The 20389-nt window shown below is 42.3% G+C and overlaps 2 protein-coding genes across 2 annotated transcripts in view; both read left to right on the top strand.

Annotated features, from left to right (window-relative positions):
- The window catches only part of LOC310823702 (uncharacterized protein), a 32615-nt gene extending 28922 nt beyond the window's left edge, over positions 1-3693 (top strand). Inside the window, exons 18-21 of the mRNA XM_083696557.1 lie at positions 591-763; positions 1351-1524; positions 1640-1686; positions 2033-3693. Coding sequence (XP_083552683.1) covers positions 591-763; positions 1351-1524; positions 1640-1686; positions 2033-2586 — 948 coding nt within the window. The 3' untranslated portion in view covers positions 2587-3693. The remainder of the gene's footprint in view (positions 1-590; positions 764-1350; positions 1525-1639; positions 1687-2032) is intronic.
- A 5707-nt stretch (positions 3694-9400) lies between these two features.
- On the top strand, positions 9401-20277 carry LOC310823701 (NACHT, LRR and PYD domains-containing protein 3-like; the record flags this gene model as incomplete). Its single annotated transcript, XM_083696556.1, has 11 exons — positions 9401-9677; positions 11933-13655; positions 14420-14537; positions 15101-15261; positions 15718-15880; positions 17185-17349; positions 17847-18016; positions 18501-18674; positions 19106-19279; positions 19393-19439; positions 19724-20277. The coding sequence occupies 11 exons, from the start codon at positions 9401-9403 to the stop codon at positions 20275-20277; spliced, it is 3726 nt and encodes a 1241-aa protein (XP_083552682.1).
- Positions 20278-20389: the final 112 nt, after the last annotated feature.

The following is a 20389-nucleotide window of genomic DNA, read 5'->3' as shown; positions in this document are numbered from 1 at the left end:
TAACCGCTGTCAACCTGACTGGCTGTCTTGATTCATACCGTTACTACATAGAATCATAAACGAGTCCAATACTGATCATGAAGGAATCAATGAACAGTGCATGACTGAAAAAATATAATCATCATGACATGGTCATACTGATTAAAATAGATTGTTGTTTTGCTATATTGATTATAAGAATATCATAAATGACAGATGAGAAATCTGTCTCCCCTCACACTATCAAGGAGGGATCATGGGAATAAGGCACACAATGCAACAATCATTTATTGTACAGCTTATAATTACATCATATTCAGCTCTATTTATCATTAAAGGCAGAATTTCAAAGAGTGTATGTGTGTGTGTGTGTGAAGGGGGGGGGGCACTCTCTGAATACCGTTACTCTCCTCAATTCCTGAACAATCTGGTCTTACATCAGCTAATGGGGCTACAGAACACAGCACGAACCCAATAGCTAGCACATATACCACACTTAGAAATACAATGACTACAAACCTGCCTGTGATTGGCTTGAATCATGAATTCTTATCATAATGCACCACAGTGATCGTTTGGCTTCATGTATTTATTTGTATTCCTCATTCAGGCTGAATGGATGTCACCTCACAGAGAGATGCTGTGAAGCGTTGGCCTCAGCTCTCAGCTCAGACTCCTGCCACCTGAGAGAGCTGGACCTCAGTAATAATGATCTAGGTGACGGGGGGGTGAAGCTGCTTTCTGCTGGACTGGGGAGTCCACACTGTAAACTACAGACACTGAGGTGAGGTCTGGGACTATTCTTGTTGTCAGACACATCATTCCTAAGTGTCTGTTACATTATCATTCTATTGAATCAATGATAGTTGCACAGAAAGGCTCAATAATTGAGACAGACAAAGGACATTCCAATCAATTACTATAGTGTTTGTATGTGTGCGTGTGTGCATGTGTGTGTGTGTGTGTGTGTGTGTGTGTGTGTGTGTGTGTGTGTGTGTGTGTGTGTGCGCTCTGTCTTCACTCTCTGAATATGTTGCCCTGCTCAAATCTTGGTCCACCTGGCCTTAGATCAGCTCATTGGACTACACGATTCTGCACTAACCCAATAGCTAGCAAATACATGATACCAGACGTAGAAATCCAGTGACTACAAATGTATCCATGGTTGCTTGCTCCCCTGTTGAGAGCAACTATAAGTTTCACTCATGAATTCTTGCACCACATAATCGTGTAGCTACATGTATTTATTTGTATTCCTCATTGATATGTGGCCTTTCAACTGGCAAATGAAGAGGATTTAAAGCTGCACATGTACATTAGAGAGGAATAATCAGATTCTTGATATCTGATGGAGTGACACTATTTCCCCAGGTTGTCAGGCTGTGGAGTCCCAGAGGAAGGCTGTGTTTCTCTGGCTTCAGCTCTGAGGTCTAATCCCTCCCACCTGAGAGAGCTGGACCTCAGCTACAATCACCCAGGAGACTCAGGACTGGCGCTGCTCTCTGCTGTACAGAAAGATCCACTCTGTAAACTACAGACACTCAGGTAAAGGCTGAATATGTGGCTGGACGTATCAATGAGATGAATGCACTGTATCTATTTTCCACATGATTGTGAGTGTGTCATTCAACCTCTGTGGGTTCTTCTGTGGTTGATATAGTGTGGACCATGGTGGAGAGTGCAGGCTCAAACCTGGGCTGATCAAATGTAAGTCACCACCGCTGTAGAGAATAGGACTGTGATATTACTCAAGAACCAGGGTACAGCAGAGTTCAAACAGAGCACCAGTATTGTATGTTACATCCTAATGGTCTCTCCTAAAGACCTCTTCACCCTGTACCACTTTCATTGTAATTTCTGTAAATGTAAATGTATTCATATGTAAATGTAAAATATTAGTAAATGTGAATTAGTTGTATCCCTTGTAAAACATTTTAAATTAATAAGTCATATTTTTGGAAAAAAATAATGTTATCATAACAGCATGACATTGTGAATATTGTAATTTATTCAATTATATTGATTTGATGATTATTTTTGCCCCCTCAATCAGATGCCTGTGAGCTCACACTGGACCCAAACACAGCACACAGACTCCTCTCTCTGTCTGAGGAGAACAGAAAGGTGACACTGGGGAGAAAGGAGCAGCCGTATCCTGATCACCCAGAGAGATTTGACTCCTGGTCACAGGTGCTGTGTAGAGAGGGTCTGACTGGGCGCTGTTACTGGGAGGTAGAGAGGAGTGGGGGAGGGGCTCATATAGGAGTGACATATAAAGGAATCAGCAGGAGAGGAGAGGGTAAAGACTGTGGGTTGGGATACAATGACAAGTCCTGGAGTCTGTTTTGCTCTGGTAACATTTACTCCGCCTGGCACAATAATAAGAAGACTGACATACCTGTCCCCTCCTCTGGCTCCCACAGAGTAGGAGTGTATCTGGACTGGCCGGCCGGCACTCTGTCCTTCTACAGGGTCTCCTATGACACACGGACACTCCTGCACACATTCCACTCCACATTCACTGAGCCGCTCTACCCAGGGTTTAGGCTTTGGGGCTATGGCTGTTCAGTGACCCTGTGTAAACTAGTCTCAGGGAGATCACACTGAACACCAAAGTCTCAAAGATGATGGATCATAACATGATGCAGTTCGATAGTGGTGAGTTTTCACTGAGATGTTGGATGTACAGATGTTCCCTCTCCCATTGTGTAGGGTGTAGGGTGTAGGGTATAGTGTATAGTGTGGAGGGTCTAGGGTGTAGGGTGTAGTGTACAGTGTGTCGTGTCAGTGTAGCTCTTGAGATGAGTAGCCCTGCCTGAGAGAGTGGATGTATAGAAGAAATTCAACTGACAGTGAAACAATCCAGATGAATGATTAGATGATCAAATCAGACTGATGATGAACTCTGAGAATAACACAGGAGAGAGTGTCTGTATGTATATAAGAGTTGGTTAGATTGGGTGTTTGAGTTGTGATGCTGGATCACGTTGCTGTGTGTAAGATAGCAGGGAGTGGATGTGAAGACAGCTCTCCTTCTCTGTCAGGACAACATGGACATGTTCTGTAATTCACTTTCCATAGATTCCTTCACCTGTCTATCTATCCAACGTACATGTTGTTCCTTCTCCTGTGTGTGTGTGTGTGTGTGTGTGTGTGTGTGTGGTCAGAGAGGATGAGGGGAGACACATTTTACTGTGTAATTGTATTGATAATTTCCTGTACTTGTAACATTCAAGCCTCTGTTGTTTTATATTGATTGTTACATTCCTTTACAGTTCAGTCTTCTTCTAGTTGGTACTGTCGGCCATCATGCTTTATGTTAACATGTATAGTTTATTTCCCTCTTCTATTCTCCCATGGACCAACCACAACTACCAAACCTCATTTCCCCCCAAGTGCCTCTGTGTTTTGGTAGTAATGACAGTAACTCACCTTCTGCCTCCTCCTTCTCATTCTGATAAAGGCAGCACTAGTCTACTAGCCTGAACTAACCCTGGAGTCAAGTTCCTTCATTTACTACAATGATGATGATGATGATGATGATGTCCATATAAACAAAGTGTTTGTGAAACAAAGAGCCATGTGTCCTCATGTTGACTCTCCACATGTCAGAGAGGCATGTCTTGTTTGCATGTACACCAGAAATAATACACAATATACCATAATGGACTGAAATGACCATGTGAAAAGATAGAATCATGTGTAAATAAATAAAATAACCTGGTAGATAAAATTGATTACGTTTATTTATTTTTGCCATCAATCCTCACACAATGCCCCATAATGACAAAGGGAAAACACGTTTTTAAACATTTTGAAATACAGAAATATGTCAAGTACATAAGGATTCAGTTTAATTTAATACCAGTTTAATTCATAACCAACACACCTGACTTTAATTTCCTCGATTGGGGAATGGCTTTGTGGGTAGTCAGCCATCTTGTTGTTTAAGACCTTGTGGGGGGACATGCAGCGTTCGGCCTGTAGAGGGAGCTACAGCACCGTGGCCAGGGTTACGTCGGCGAGGCTCCGTTGCACACCTGTTGCAAATGAAGCCTCGTTGACTAGATGGTTTAAGATGTTAGGGTTAGATGTCTCGGCGTTCGAGAGGAGGACGGCGACTGGAAAGTGTGTTTGGAGGAGGCTGGACAGCCAACAGAAGAAATAATAACCATTTTTATAATAAACGGGACATTCCCTTACCAACACACTGCGTCCGCCTATCTGTGAGCAAGGGACTTGTTACAGACCTATTCAGATGAATCCGATTTACTGCAACAATCACCAGGATAGAAACAGTTAACTAACTAACTAACTGTTTCTATCCTGGTGATTGTTGCATTAGATCAGATTCATCTGGATAGATCTGGAGCAATGGAGGATGGCAAACACACATGCTAATGAATAGTTTCATTATCACTTACACACCTGTATCATTTTTCTTGAATGTCAAACACATAAAATCCATTGGTTGAGTTTAGACAACACTGACCAGGTAGAAGAAAGTTCTCTACAGTCATGTCATGCCATAGGTAGAGATGTGTAACATTCAGAGACAATTGTGCCTTGTTTTTTTATCTTTATTCCCCATGAAGCCAGACCTTGTTCCAGACCTATCCAGATGAATCTGATCAAATGCAACAATGCCTCTTGTTCTGTAATGTGTCATATATTTTATAATAACAAGACCAATTTCCCAAGTGGGTGACAATAAAGTTTTTCTGAAATTGAATCTCAAAGATGATCTTAAAGCGATATTGCAAAGAACCACAGGAGTCCAGTACATAGTAGGCTGTCATTGTAGATGTGTACACAGCAGCAGCTTTCAACACCGGTTAGATGCGGCTTGGGAGGGCAATGGTCTGGGCAGTGTGAGGTCCCATGCACAGACATGCACCTGTGTGTGTGTTTAGTGTGCTTGAACCTATAGTTAGATTGACATCCCTCTAACCCAATCAATCCATCCACTCTCACCTTCAGCCAATGGGCTTCACTGGCAGGGCCAGTATGAAAGGACTGGGACACACCCCCAGCTGGTGCTTTGCTGATGGACTCCTTGCTGAAAGCATGTGCATTTTACATCTAGCTCCTTTTGAGGTGGTTTGTATGCATCTAGTGAGTGCTTTTAGTTCTGCAAATTGTGATTTCCAGTCTTTGGTTTGAGTTTTGGCTTCACCAGATTAAAATAGATTCACCTTAACATGTCTTCTGTCTTCTGTTTCTGTCATTTTCCAGTACTCTTTCTGTAAAAATCTAGCCCTGCTACGCTGCCTCAAATGCTGTTTTTGATGGGTGTGATTTAAGAGGTTGTTGACATTTTACATTCCTCCCATGTTAGTCGGCACAGTAGAAGTGTGATTGACTATAGCTAGTTCATACAGTAGCATTGGGACTGTAGCTAGTTCATACAGTAGCAGTGTGATTGACTGTAGCTAGTTCATACAGTAGCAGTGTGATTGACTGTAGCTAGTTCATACAGTAGCAGAGTGATTGACTGTAGCTAGTTCATACAGTAGCAGTGTGATTGACTGTAGCTAGTTCATACAGCAGAAGTGTGATTGACTGTAGCTAGTTCATACAGTAGCAGTGTGATTGACTGTAGCTAGTTCATACAGTAGCAGTGTGACTGACTGTATCTAGTTCATACAGTAGCAGTGTGATTGACTGTAGCTAGTTTATACAGTAGCAATGTGATTGACTTTAACTAGTTCATACAGTAGCAGTGTGATTGACTGTAGCTAGTTAATACAGTAGCAGTGTGATTGACTGTAGCTAGTTGATACAGTAGCAGAGTGATTGACTGTAGCTAGCTCATACATTAGCAGTGTGACTGACTGTTGCTAGAACTATCTACAATGATATGACTACTGTATGAACTACCTACAGTCAATCACACTGCTACTGTATCAACTAGTTACAGTCAATCACACTGCTACTGTATGAACTAGCTACAGTCAATCACACTGCTACTATATGAACTAGCTACAGTCAATCACACTGCTATTGTCTTACGTGTCTCCAACATGTCTCACTTGTTTCGTACTTGTGTCACTTATTGTCTTGTCATTGCACTACTGCTTATTTGTATTATGTGTATTTTGTATGCTGCATTGTCATGGAATCAAGCCTAATAATTGTAGTCCCTGCACTTGTGTATGGGACGCAATAAACTTGAAACTTGTAACAGTAATGCCATTTTTGTTGTAACTACCTGCTTGATAGTGAATATTTTAGGTCTCTAGCGGTTGTGAATGAACATTGTCAGCAACGACACACTGACTTATATTTGTGAGGTAGTTCAGGAACCACTGACAAGCATTCTGATCCAAATCTATTTAAGACAGTCGACTCACTAACAGTGAATGATCCACTGGATAAAAAGCTTTTGATAGATCATTAAACAAGGCAGCACAATGCTGCTTTTTATCAAGAGCAGACAATATCATTGATTACAAAGAATGCCGCTGAAATAGTCCTGTCTCCTGGTCTAAAGCCTGATTGAAATGCTTAGTTTACACTTCACTACCCATAAGGCCTGTTGTAGTTTAGACTTCACTACCCATAAGGCCTGCTGTAGTTTAGACTTCACTACCCGTAAGGCCTGCTGTAGTTTAGACTTCACTACCCATAAGGCCTGTCACAGTTTAGACTTCACTACCCATAAGGCCTGTTGTAGTTTAGACTTCACTACCCATAAGGCCTGCTGTAGTTTAGACTTCACTACCCATAAGGCCTGTCATAGTTTAGACTTCACTACCCATAAGGGCTGCTGTAGTTTAGACTTCACTACCCATAAGGGCTGTTGTAGTTTAGACTTTACTACCCATAAGGCCTGTTGTAGTTTAGACTTCACTACCCATAAGGCCTGTCGTAGTTTAGACTTCACTACCCATAAGGCCTGTCGTAGCTGCAAATGACATATGTTGTATCTGGTGGAATCAGGTTTAATGATGAACCCATCCATTGGATGGAGGTGGTTACAAATGTAAAACAAGTGGTCAGTTTGGAGAGTTTGGTTCCTCATAGACTCAATGTCTGATAACTAGATCTGAGTCCAACCAATGAAATTATCATTCAGCTTCAAATTTGAGGCAAATTAGTTCTATTCTAGTGAGGGAGGTGTGTGTGTGTGTGTGTGTGTGTGTGTGTGTGTGTGTGTGTGTGTGTGTGTGTGTGTGTGTGTTTGTGTGTGTGCGTGTATCTGTGTGTGTGTGTATCTGTGTGTGTGTGTGTGTGTGTGTATATCTCTGTGTGTGTGTATATCTGTGTGTGTGTGTGTGTCCTCCTCCTTGCTCTCCAAAAAATAAATGTTTCTACTGTAGTTTGGTTGAAGTTTCATCCTTTATCAAATAAAGTCTTTAAATACCCAGTTTCATCCTTTAAATACCTGGGTCCTGTTTCATCCTTTAAATACCTGGGTCCTGTTTGAATGTTTGATATCAACTGAACTACTATTGAAGCAGGGTTTTTCCATCACTCTGTGTACGTGACACGACTCTGACCACAGAGTTCAGTTCCCCTGTTGTTCAACTGAAGGTTTCAGTTCCCCTGTGAGGCAAGAGAGTTACAGGAACAATGTTGCGACATAGGACTGTTATCAGAGGACCAGACTTGTTGAACACCAAGACGTTCATTAAAGCACCTTGTGAAGAGTGAGACCTGAGCCTCTGTCAGCCAGTGTGCTGGAAGTGACCAATAAGGACCAGTTTATTGTGTTCACAGCGATGGGGGGCTGCAGAGAGAAGTGATAGGCAGATCAAACAGGTACGGTTCTAATTTTAGGTGGACTTTTTGTGATATTTAAGCTGATTGTGTTTGATCATAGTTGAGTTTCCTGGGTCAGCGTCAGAGCAGAGATACTCAATACTGTGTGATGGATTCAGATTCTTTACCTTCATCCTGAAGTGTGCACTAGTACCTATTGTTTATGTCGGGATGTCAAAAAACTGGTACATTTCTAATTTTATTTGGACCTTTTGTGATTGTTTTGCTGATTTGATACATACCTTTCAAGCCTTGATTTTTTCATTTGTTGGATTTAGTTTTTGGGTATGTTTTGTCTTAACATTAATTAATTCATTTGACCTAAATTATTAATTTTACTGCATTGCATTAGTCTCTACAGTCAACTCAAACTGTGCCGTTCATTGCTGGTTAGAAAGAGGAACTGAACAGAAAACCTACTTTTTCTGTTTAAAGTGGTCTATGTGTCTTAGTAGTAGTCATATACATACATCCTAGCACCAACATGTTCAAAACAAAGAGAACAGAGCACTTCTTGAGAACAGAGCATGGTTGGTGAATTGTGAATCAGTGAATTATTACGTCCTAATTCACCCATTTTGGGCGTTGGCTGTGGCATCAAACCACACTTCCAAACTCAAGTCTTCTTCTCAGCTGTATTGAAAATGAGGAGGAGGAAAATCAATGACATCCCTGCAGCCCCTCTTTTAATGACTAAAATATCTTATCTAATTTGTTTTTATCCACCTGTGTTTCTATAGCACTTTTCACTTTTAATTATTTATTCTCTCTGTGAAGCACATTGTGTTAAAGTGTTTATGAAGTGTGCTGTACAAGTAAAGTCTGATTGATTGATACTTTATTGTAAATGTTGTCGTGTACATGAGGAGAATACCACACAGTCAGCCCTGCAATTCTCTGACATCAGCTCTGTGGCAACAGGAAACCCCCCACCCCCTCACCATTTCCTTTTGTACATTCAGAGAAACTTCATAGTTGAGGCTGATGGAGTCTTCTGGGTCAGGGTCAGAGATACTCTGTGTGCTTCAGATTCTCTACCCTTCATCCTGAAATGTGCACTCCTTACCTCTCCTTCATGTGGGAGTTCAAAGGGGGGTGAATGTAGTGGAGGTGATTTAGAATCACACTCGTGATGAGGTTCTGTTGTTTTTTAAAATATTTTTATTTGGATAAAAAGCATAGTTCAGAATAAGAACATTCAACAGGGTAACACTGGATATCAGGGTATTTATTGGTTCTTCTTACAGAAAAAAATAATAATTATGGAAGGTAGCTCAACATGTTCCTGGCTTTCTCTGTTCGACTCACCTGCTGGTAGATAGTCAGCATGACAGCTCACCTGCTGGTAGGTAGTCAGCATGACAGCTCATCTGCTGGTAGGTAGTCAGCATGACAGCTCACCTGCTGGTACGTAGTCAGTATGACAGCTCACCTGCTGGTAGGTAGTCAGCATGACAGCTCACCTGCTCTCATGTGTTATTCTCAGTGATCCAAAATCAGTTGATGACAGCACAGAGGTGATAAACCAAGACTGTAAACATTGTACACAACTTAGAGCAACCACACATTCAGCCATGGAGCACTTGGCCAGTGGTGGTCAAACCAAACCATCTCCACACCTACAGCTCATTTGTTCATGTATTCTCAGCGATCCACAATGGCTGCTGTCTCTGAGCTGCTGCTGAATACTTTGGAGGAGCTGGTCACGACAGACCTGAAGTTGTTTATATGGTACCTGACTAAGAACATACCAGAAGGCTTCCATCACATCCCAACAAGCCAACTGGATGGAGCTGACAAGCTGGACACTGTGGATAAGCTGGTGGACACCTACGGCCATGACGAGGCTGTGGAGATCACACTGGAGATCCTGAGGAAGATGAACCAGAACCAGCTCGCTGAAACATTAAAGAGGGAATATGAACATATCACAGGTGAGTTCCAATCATGTTAAAGACAGACAGACACAGCCACACATTCACACACGCACAAACGCATGCACGTATGCACATACAGTATATATACATACATACATACATACATACATACATACATACATATATACATACATACATAACATACATGCTAACATGCATACATACATACTAACATATGTACATACATACATACATACATACATACATACATGCATACATGCATACATACATACATACATACATACAAACATACATACATACATACATACATACATACATACATACATACATACATAAATACATACATGCATACTAACATACATACATAAATACATACGTACATATGTACATACATACAAAATAACATACACATATACAAACATACTAACATTTCACACACGCACAAACGCATGCACGTATGCACATACAGTATATACATTCATACATACATACATACATACATACATACATACATACATACATACATACATACATACATACATAATAACATACATGCTAACATGCATACATACATACATACATACATACATACATACATATTAATACATACATGCATACAAACATACATATATGCATACATACATACTAACATACATACATACATACATACATACATACTAACATACATACATACATATGTACATACATACATACATACATACATACATATATATTAATACATACATACATACATACTAACATACATACATACATACATACTTACTTACATACATACATACCACCATACCAACATACATGCATGCATACATACATACATACATACATACATACATACATACATACATACATACATATTAATACATATTAAAACATACATACATATATGCATACATACATACCAACATATGTACATATATACTAACATACATAAATACCTGCTTTGGAAAACAAACCATTTCTGCATAACAACAATATTTGATGTATTCGGCACATTAGTAAAAATCTTGTCACCATTCTCAATAAACCAACTTGCCATCACATGGGAATGCTTGTGAATTGTGACTATTGATAGCAACACCTGTCTAACTGCACTAGCAATCAGGTCCACAGTGTGTTCAAGCCTAGCAGTGTAAAAGCCTGTGTATGTAACCGAGTTGAGATGGTAAAGTCACTCCTCAAGTTGAAATACACCCATCCGTGCCATTCAGCTTATCTGTGGCATAGCTGGTTAACATTGGGTGCTTCGGTGGGCAGTAAAGTGTGGTGGCAATACAGAGGACACAGATTTGAGACTTGTGTTAGCTTGTGTACGAGAAAGCCATACTGTGTGTGGCAGCGTGACGCCGGTTGTATTGGTGCCGTGACTCAGATCTGCAGTTGTGCTTATGTCAACGGCTGGGGTCACTGTGGAGTGAGTTCAGAGGGGTGAGTGTTACTCAATTGAAAAAGTGATAAACTCACTCCCAAAGTTTAAATAATCCCACATGCACCAATTGCTGGCTTTTTTGGTGGCATACAGCTTCTGGCAGCATGACACCTGATACATACCGTTCAGCCATTTGTGACTTCGCTTTAACAGTCAAAATAAGTATGTCCTTACCCATGGCAGCCATTTTGTACATTGTGAATGTGACGCAGAATTGTCAACCAAGTCAAGAGCAGCAGGTTTTCCCTGCATCCTCATCAGGCCAGTGTTGTCGTAGCTGCTTCTGTGTCTAATGCTTTAGTCCTCGATGATGTATCCTGGGATGTCTTCTCAAAGCCCAAAAAGTTGTCATCTGTGTCGGTTGCACACACACAAACACATTGGAGCTGTGCCTGTTTTCATGTTCTAGCTGGCTTCTCATCATATAGTGTTGATTGGGTTGATTACTAGTGATAATAAAAGTGATTAGTATAACAAGAATGAGATATGATGACAATATCATAGAAGAATAACTGAATTGTTGTTTTTTCCAGATACAGAGCAACTGTCAGGTCGAGACAAACTGAAATGGAATAAAGGTCAGTTCCACCTTTGTGTTGTCAGAGTTAAAAGACTGAATTTGTAATGAATGCAAAAGCAACTCACTCTGATTAATAACAATACCAACACACACACACACACACACACACACACACACACACACACACACACATTCACATTGTAACCTGCATCTGACGTCTAGTAAAAGTGGTAATAATGAATTGGATTTCAATGATAGTAATCACAATAATATTGATAAAAATCACAATATTGACAATATTGAAGAATGAACTCTGTGTTGCAGTTCAAGACGAACTGAAATCCTCTTACAAGAAGAGGGTTAATAAGATACATGAGGGGACGTCAACGGAAGGTAATCGCATCGATCTAAACAACACCTACACCGAGCTGCACATGATCGAGGGGGCCTGGGGAGGGGTCAGTACTGAGCATGAAGTCACACATATTCAATCCATAACCCCAGCCACAGGAAAGACCATCAAGACCAGCAACATTTTCAAACCCCGGCCTGACCAAAAAAAAAAAGTGCTGACGCTTGGCATCGCTGGAGTGGGAAAGACGTTCTGTGTGCAGAAGACTGTTCTGGACTGGGCAGAAGGAAATGAGAACAAGCACATTGATTTCTTGTTTCTGCTTCCTTTTCGCCAAATGAATTCTGACAAAGAAGAAGAAGACCGCAGTCTGATTGAAATGCTTCATGGATCTTTCCCTGAAATGAAACCAATCAAGACTCTGGGAAAGGAATCTAATATTCTGTTCATCTTTGATGGCCTGGACGAGAGTCGACTGCCTCTGAACTTCAAAAAAGTTCTGAGAGACGAGACAGAGCGGGCCTCCATTGACGTCCTGATCACAAACCTCATCGCAGGAGAGCTCCTCCCCTCTGCCCTCATCTGGATAACCTCCCGACCTGCTGCAGCCAATCAGATTCCCCGAAAGTACATTGACCAATGGACAGAGATACGGGGGTTTGATGAAAAACAGAAGGAGGACTACTTCAGGAAAAGAATCAGTGATGAGAACCTGGCCAAAAGAATCATCGTCCATGTGAAGTCATCGAGGAGCCTCCACATCATGTGCCACATACCAATGTTCTGTTGGCTCATAGCCAGTGTTCTAGAGAGACTATTGGGTGGAGCAGAGAGAGGAGAGATGCCCAAGACTCTGACTGAGATCTACATAGACTTCCTGGAATCTCAGATTGACAAAATGAATGAAGAGAAGATTCCCACAGGAACAATTATTCTTCAGCTTGGACAGTTGGCATTCCGTCAGCTGCAGAAGGGACATCTGATCTTCTATGAGGACGACTTGAGAGAGAGTGGCATTGATGTCAGAGAGGCGTCAGTGTACTCAGGTTTATGCACTCAGATCTTTAAGATGGAGGGGAAGAACAGTCGGAGGCCGGTGTTCACCTTTGTGCATCTGAGCTTCCAGGAGTTTCTTGCTGCTTTATATGTGTTCCTCACATTCAGGAACAGGAATGAGAATCCACTGGACGAATCCTCAAACTGGAAGTTTTGGCCATCACTCAGATGCAAACCTCTGGTTGACTTGCACAAGTGTGCAGTGGACAAGGCCTTACAGAGTGAGAATGGTCACCTGGACCTGTTCCTCCGCTTCCTCCTGGGCCTCTCACTGGAGTCCAATCAGAATCTCCTACGAGGCCTTCTGACACAGACAGGAAGCAGCTCACAGACCAATGAGGAAACAGTCAAGTATATCAAGAAGAAAATCAGGGAGAATCCCTCTCCAGAGAGGTGTATCAATCTGTTCTACTGTCTGAATGAGATGAATGACCATTCTCTAGTGGAGGATATCCAAAGCTACCTGACCTCAGGACGTCTCTCACAAGCCCAACTCTCACTTACACAGTGCTCAGCTCTGGTCTTTGTGTTGCTGACTTCAGAAGAAGAGCTGGATGTGTTTGACCTGAAGAAATACTCCAGATCAGAAGAGGGTCTTCTGAGGCTGCTGCCAGTGGTCACAGCCTCTAAAACGGCACTGTAAGTAGATGGACAAAACACTGTATTGAAACTTGGGTTATGAATGGAGTATGTGATCACGTATTATGATTAACGGATTTAATTTAAGAAACAGAGTTATTGATCACACGGTCAAAAGTCATTCAATAATTGATTGCACACTTATGTTTCATGTTTTATTGACACACAAATATACGACTTGCTCCAACATGTTCAGTCGCTTTGTGTCTCGACTCCCAATAATGAGGTAGAAAGAGCCATTTCCAGTCGGAGTACTGAACACTGGTTTGGAGAAATACACTCCTGACGTTTTTAAGACTATCGAAATCCACTGGCGCTACCACGGATACTCACACCGCGGCTCAAATGAAGACTTTTGGTCTGACATTAAGCAAATAACATAGGTAGCATATATAATAACATGGCTGGCTGTGTTCACAGTTCAGCTAATGAGTTTGTCAGCTTTATTTTAGTGAAAGTGGAATGAGTCAGTTCTCTAGCCAGTGAGTTTACAGTTGGTGCAGTTGGAAGGAGCTCACCACTCATCTCCAACTGAAAGCTCTATCCATTATTTAAGGCATGAAAAGTATGGATACATGATGATTTCACCTTTGAAATGAAGTTAAATGATTAGAAAACATGTTGTTCTATGTTAAAATCCCGAAAATGTCATTATATTGTAATTAGGTGCGGCGACATTCAACTGGAAATGATAGAACACATTACATATGTAAATTTTTCTCTGAGTTAAAAAGACTTGATGCTTGTATTTATTCCTCATTCAGGCTGAATGGATGTGACCTCACAGAGAGATGCTGTGAAGCGTTGGCCTCAGCTCTCAGCTCAGACTCCTGCCACCTGAGAGAGCTGGACCTCAGTCACAATGATCTAAGTGACGGGGGGGTGAAGCTGCTCTCTGCTGGACTGGGGAGTCCACACTGTCAACTACAGACACTGAGGTGAGGTCTCAGACTATTCTTGTTGCCAGACGCATCATTTCTAAGTGTCAGTAACATTTTAATTCGATGGAATCAATGATACTTGCACAGAAAGGCTCAATGAATGAGACAGACAATGTACATTATCTTCCAATCAATTACTATATAATGTCTGTGTGTGTGTGTATGTATATGTGTGTGTGTGTGTGTGTGTGTGTGTGTGTGTGTGCGTGTGCGCGCGGTGGCAGGGGGGGCTGCTCTGTCTTCACTCTCTGAATAACTTTACTCTCATCAAATCCTGACCAACCTGGCCTTAGATCAGCTCATGGGACTACACAATACTGCACTAACCCAATAGCAAGCAAATACATTATACCAGACGGAGAAATCCAGTCACTACAAATGTATCCATGGTTGCTTGCTCCCCCGTTGAGAGCAAGTATAACTCTCACTTATGAATTCTTGCACCACAGTGATGGTTTGGCTGCATGTATTTATTTGTATTCCTCATTCAGGCTGAATTGATGTCACCTCACAGAGAGATGCTGTGAAGCGTTGGCCTCAGCTCTCAGCTCAGACTCCTGCCACCTGAGAGAGCTGGACCTCAGTAATAATGGTCTAGGTGACGGGGGGGATAAGCTGCTCTCTGCTGTACTGGGGAGTTCACACTGTCAACTACAGACACTGAGGTGAGGTCTGAGACTATTCTTGTTGTCAGACACATCATTCCTAAGTGTCTGTTACATTATCATTCTATGGAATCAATGATACTTGCACAGAAAGGCTCAATAAGTGAAACAGACAATTTACATTATCTTCCAATCAATTACTGTTTGTCTGTGTGTGTGTGTGTGTGTGTGTGTGTGTGTGTGTGTGTGTGTATGGTGACAGGGGTGGCTGCTCTGTCTTCACTCTCTGAATATGTTTGCCCTCCTCAAATCCTGACCATCAGCTAATGGGACTCCACAATACTGCACTAACCCAATAGCTAGCAAATACATGATACCAGACGTAGAAATCCAGTGACTACAAATGTATCCATGGTTGCTTGCTCCCCTGTAGAGAGCAACTATAACTCTCACTCATGAATTCTTGCACCACAGTGATCGTTTGGCTGCATGTATTTATTTGTGTTCCTCATTCAGGCTGAATGGATGTTACCTCACAGAGAGATGCTGTGAAGCGTTGGCCTCAGCTCTCAGCTCAGACTCCTGCCACCTGAGAGAGCTGGACATCAGTCATAATGATCTACGTGACGGGGGGGTGAAGCTGCTCTCTGCTGGACTGGGGAGTCCACACTGTCAACTACAGACACTGAGGTGAGGTCTCAGACTATTCTTGTTGCCAGACACATCATTCCTGAGTGTTTGTTACATTATCATTCTATGGAATCAATGACACTTGCACAGAAAGGGTCAATGATTGAGACAGACAATGTACATTATCTTCCAATCAATTACTATATAACGTGTGTGTGTGTGTGTGTGTGTGTGTGTGTGTGTGTGTGTGGTGGCAGGGGGGGCTGCTCTGTCTTCACCCTCTGAATAACTTTACTCTCCTCAAATCCTGACCCACCTGGCCTTAGATCATGATACCTGCTCTGCAAAACTCAATGATGGAGACAGAACATTTACATGATCTTCCAATCAATTCCTAAACTCTTCACTGTGATAACACTTGGCCTACCACTTTATTTGTAATCCACCTTTTTCTCTTGTCAACTCTCAGACCGTCATCTTGTGCATGCTCCCTTCACCTAGGACTACTTTCCCCTCCAAAAAGATAAATAAATCAATATAAGCTCCACAATATGAGCGGTCTTCATAATTTCAAAAAAAGCGATGAAGGATACTCTCTTACCTATCTCAGATGAGGTGTTTTTGAGTAACCATTTCATAGGGACAGCAACACATGCACAGTTCAATAACAAGAGGCCGACCTTTAGGTCAGGATGGCCTTGCAGCTGGCTCAGCACATCCCCACCAACAGATATAACCCAGGGGACAGATATTACCGCTGTCAACCTGACTGGCTGTCTTGATTCGTACCGTTACTACATAAAATCATAAACGAGTACAATACTGATCATAAAGGAATCAATGAACAGTGCATGACTTAACAAAATATAATCATCATGAAATGGTCATACTGATTTAAAATAGATTGTTGTTTTGCTATATTGATTATAACAATATTATAAATGACAGATGAGAAATCTGTCTCCCCTCACACTATCAAGGAGGGAGCATGGGAATAAGGGAATAAGGCACACAATGCAACAATCATTTATTGTACAGCTTATAATCACATCATCTTCAGCTCTATTTATCATTAAAGGCAGCATTTCAGTGTGTGTGTGTGTGTGTGGGGGGGGGGGGGCACTCTCTGAATACCATTACTCTCCTCAATTCCTGAACTATCTGGCCTTAGATCAGCTGATGGGGCTCCACAATAATTCACTAATCCAATAACTAGCAAATCTACCACACTTAGAAAAACAATGACTACAAACCTGCCTGCGATTGGCTTGAATCATGAATTCTTATCATAATGCACCACAGTGATCGTTTGGCTGCATGTATTTGTACTCCTCATTCAGGCTGAATGGATGTGACCTCACAGAGAGATGCTGTGAAGCGTTGGCCTCAGCTCTCAGCTCAGACTCCTGCCACCTGAGAGAGCTGGACCTCAGTTATAATGATCTAGGTGACGGGAGGGTGAAGCTGCTCTCTGCTGGACTGGGGAGTCTACACTGTCAACTACCTACAGACACTGAGGTGAGGTCCCAGACTATTCTTGTTGTCAGACACATCATTCCTAAGTGTCGGTTACATTTTAATTCGATGGAATCAATGATACTTGCACAGAAAGGCTCAATGATTGAGACAGACAATGTACATTATGTTCCAATCAATTACTATATAGTGTGTGTGTGTGTGTGTGTGTGTGTGTGTGTGTGTGTGTGTGTGTGTGTGTGTGTGTGTGTGTGGTGGCAGGGGGGCTGCTCTGTCTTCACTCTCTGAATAACTTTACTCTCATCAAATCCTGACCAACCTGGCCTTAAATCAGCTCATGGGACTCCACAATACTACACAAACCCAATAGCAAGCAAATACATGATACCAGACATAGAAATCCAGTCACTACAAAGGGATCCATGGTTAATTGCTCTCCTGTTAAGAGCAACTATAACTCTCACTCATGAATTCTTATCATAATGCACCACAGTGATCTTTTGGCTGCATGTATTTATTTGTATTCCTCATTCAGGCTGAATGGATGTCACCTCACAGAGAGATGCTGTGAAGCGTTGGCCTCAGCTCTCAGCTCAGACTCCTGCCACCTGAGAGAGCTGGACCTCAGTTATAATGATCTAGGTGACGGTGGGGAGAAGCTGCTCTCTGCTGGACTGGGGAGTCCACACTGTCAACTACAGACACTGAGGTGAGGTCTCAGACTATTCTTTTTGTCAGACACATCATTCCTAAGTGTCTGTTACATTATCATTCTATGGAATCAATGATACTTGCACAGAAAGGGTCAATGATTGAGACAGACAATGTACATTATCTTCCAATCAATTACTATATAACGTGTGTGTGTGTGTGTGTGTGTGTGTGTGTGTGTGTGTGTGTGTGTGTGTGTGTGTTTGTGGTGGGAGGGGGGGCTGCTCTGTCAGCACTCTCTGAATATGTTTGCCCTCCTCAAATCCTGACCCACCTGGCCTTAGATCAGCTCATGGGACTACACAATACTGCACTATTCCAAAAGCAAGCAAATATATTATACCAGACGTAGAAATCCAGTGACTACAAAAGTATCCATGGTTAATTTCTCCCCTGTTGAGAGCAACTATAACTCTCACTCATGAATTCTTGCACCACAATGATGGTTTGGCTTCATGTATTTATTTGTATTCCTCATTCAGGCTGAATGGATGTCACCTCACAGAGAGATGCTGTGAAGCGTTGGCCTCAGCTCTCAGCTCAGACTCCTGCCACCTGAGACAGCTGGACCTCAGTAATAATGATCTAGGTGACGGGGGGGTGAAGCTGCTCTCTGCTGGACTGGGGAGTCCACACTGCCAACTACAGACACTGAGGTGAGGTCTGAGACTATTCTTGTTGCCAGACGCATCATTTCTAAGTGTGTGTTACATTATCATTCTATGGAATCAATGATACTTGCACTGAAAGGGTCAATAATTGAGACAGACAATGAACATTATCTTCCAAACAATTACTATAGTGTGTGCATGTGTGCGTGCGTGTGTGTGTGTGTGTGTGTGTGTGTGTGTGTGTGTGTGTGTGTGTGTGTGGTGTGTGTGTGTGTGTGTGTGTGTGTGTGTGAGGTGGGAGGGGGGGCTGCTCTGTCTGCACGCTCTGTGATCGTTTGTCTGCATGTATTTATTTGTATTCCTCATTCACATGTGGTCTTTCAACTGGCAAATGAAGAGGATTTAAAGCTGCACATGTACATTAGAGAGGAATAATCAGATTCTTGATATCAGATGGAGTGACACTATTTCCCCAGGTTGTCAGGCTGTGGAGTCCCAGAGGAAGGCTGTGTTTCTCTGGCTTCAGCTCTGAGGTCTAATCCCTCCCACCTGAGAGAGCTGGACCTCAGCTACAATCACCCAGGAGACTCAGGACTGGCGCTGCTCTCTGCTGTACAGAAAGATCCACTCTGTAAACTACAGACACTCAGGTAAAGGCTGAATATGTGGCTGGACGCATCAATGACATTAATGCACTGTATCTATTTTCCACATGATTGTGAGTGTCATTCAACCACTGTGGGTTCTTCTGTGGTTGATATAGTGTGGACCATGGTGGAGAGTGCAGGCTCAAACCTGGGCTGATCAAATGTAAGTCACCAAGGCTGTAGAGAATAGGACTGTGATATTACTCAAGAACCAGGGTACAGCAGAGTTCAAACAGAGCACCAGTATTGTATTCATATGTAAATCTAAAATATTAGTTAATGTGAATTAGTTGTATCCCTTGTAAAACAATTTCAATTAATTCAAGTAATATTTTGTGAAGAGTGTTGTGAAGAGAAAAAGAATGTTACCATAACAAGATCACATTGTGAATATTGTAAGTTATTCAATTGTATTGATTTGATGATTATTTTTGCCCTCTCAATCAGATGCCTGTGAGCTCACACTGGACCCAAACACAGCACACAGACTCCTCTCTCTGACTGAGGAGAACAGAAAGGTGACACGGGGGAGAGAGGAGCAGCCGTATCCTGATCACCCAGAGAGATTTGACTACTGGCCACAGGTGCTGTGTAGAGAGGGTCTGACTGGGCGCCGTTACTGGGAGGTAGAGTGGAGTGGGAGAGAGGCTGGTATAGGAGTGACATATAAAGGAATCAGCAAGAGAGGATGGGATGTTGACTGTGTGTTGGGAAACAATGACAAGTCCTGGAGTCTGTTCTGCTCTGGTAACAGTTACTCTGCCTGGCACAATAATAAGGACACTGTCATACCTGTCCCCTCCTCTGGCTCCCACAGAGTAGGAGTGTATCTGGACTGGCCGGCCGGCACTCTGTCCTTCTACAGCGTCTCCTCTGACACACGGACCCTCCTGCACACATTCCACTCCACATTCACTGAGCCCCTCTACCCAGGGTTTTGGGTTGGGTATGAGGGCTATTCAGTGACCCTGTGTAAACTAGTCTCAGAGAGATCACACTGAACACCAAAGGCTCTAAGATGACGGATCAGAACATGAAGCAGTTGGATAGTGGTGTGTTTTTACTGAGATGTTGGATGTACAGATGTTCCCTCTCCCAGTGTGTAGGGTGTAG

The sequence above is a fragment of the Argentina silus genome (assembly GCF_951799395.1).
Source record: "Argentina silus genome assembly, chromosome: Y".
Lineage (NCBI taxonomy): Eukaryota > Metazoa > Chordata > Actinopteri > Argentiniformes > Argentinidae > Argentina > Argentina silus.
Note: the sequence above shows the minus strand (reverse complement) of the source record. Positions and strands in the feature narration are given on the sequence as shown.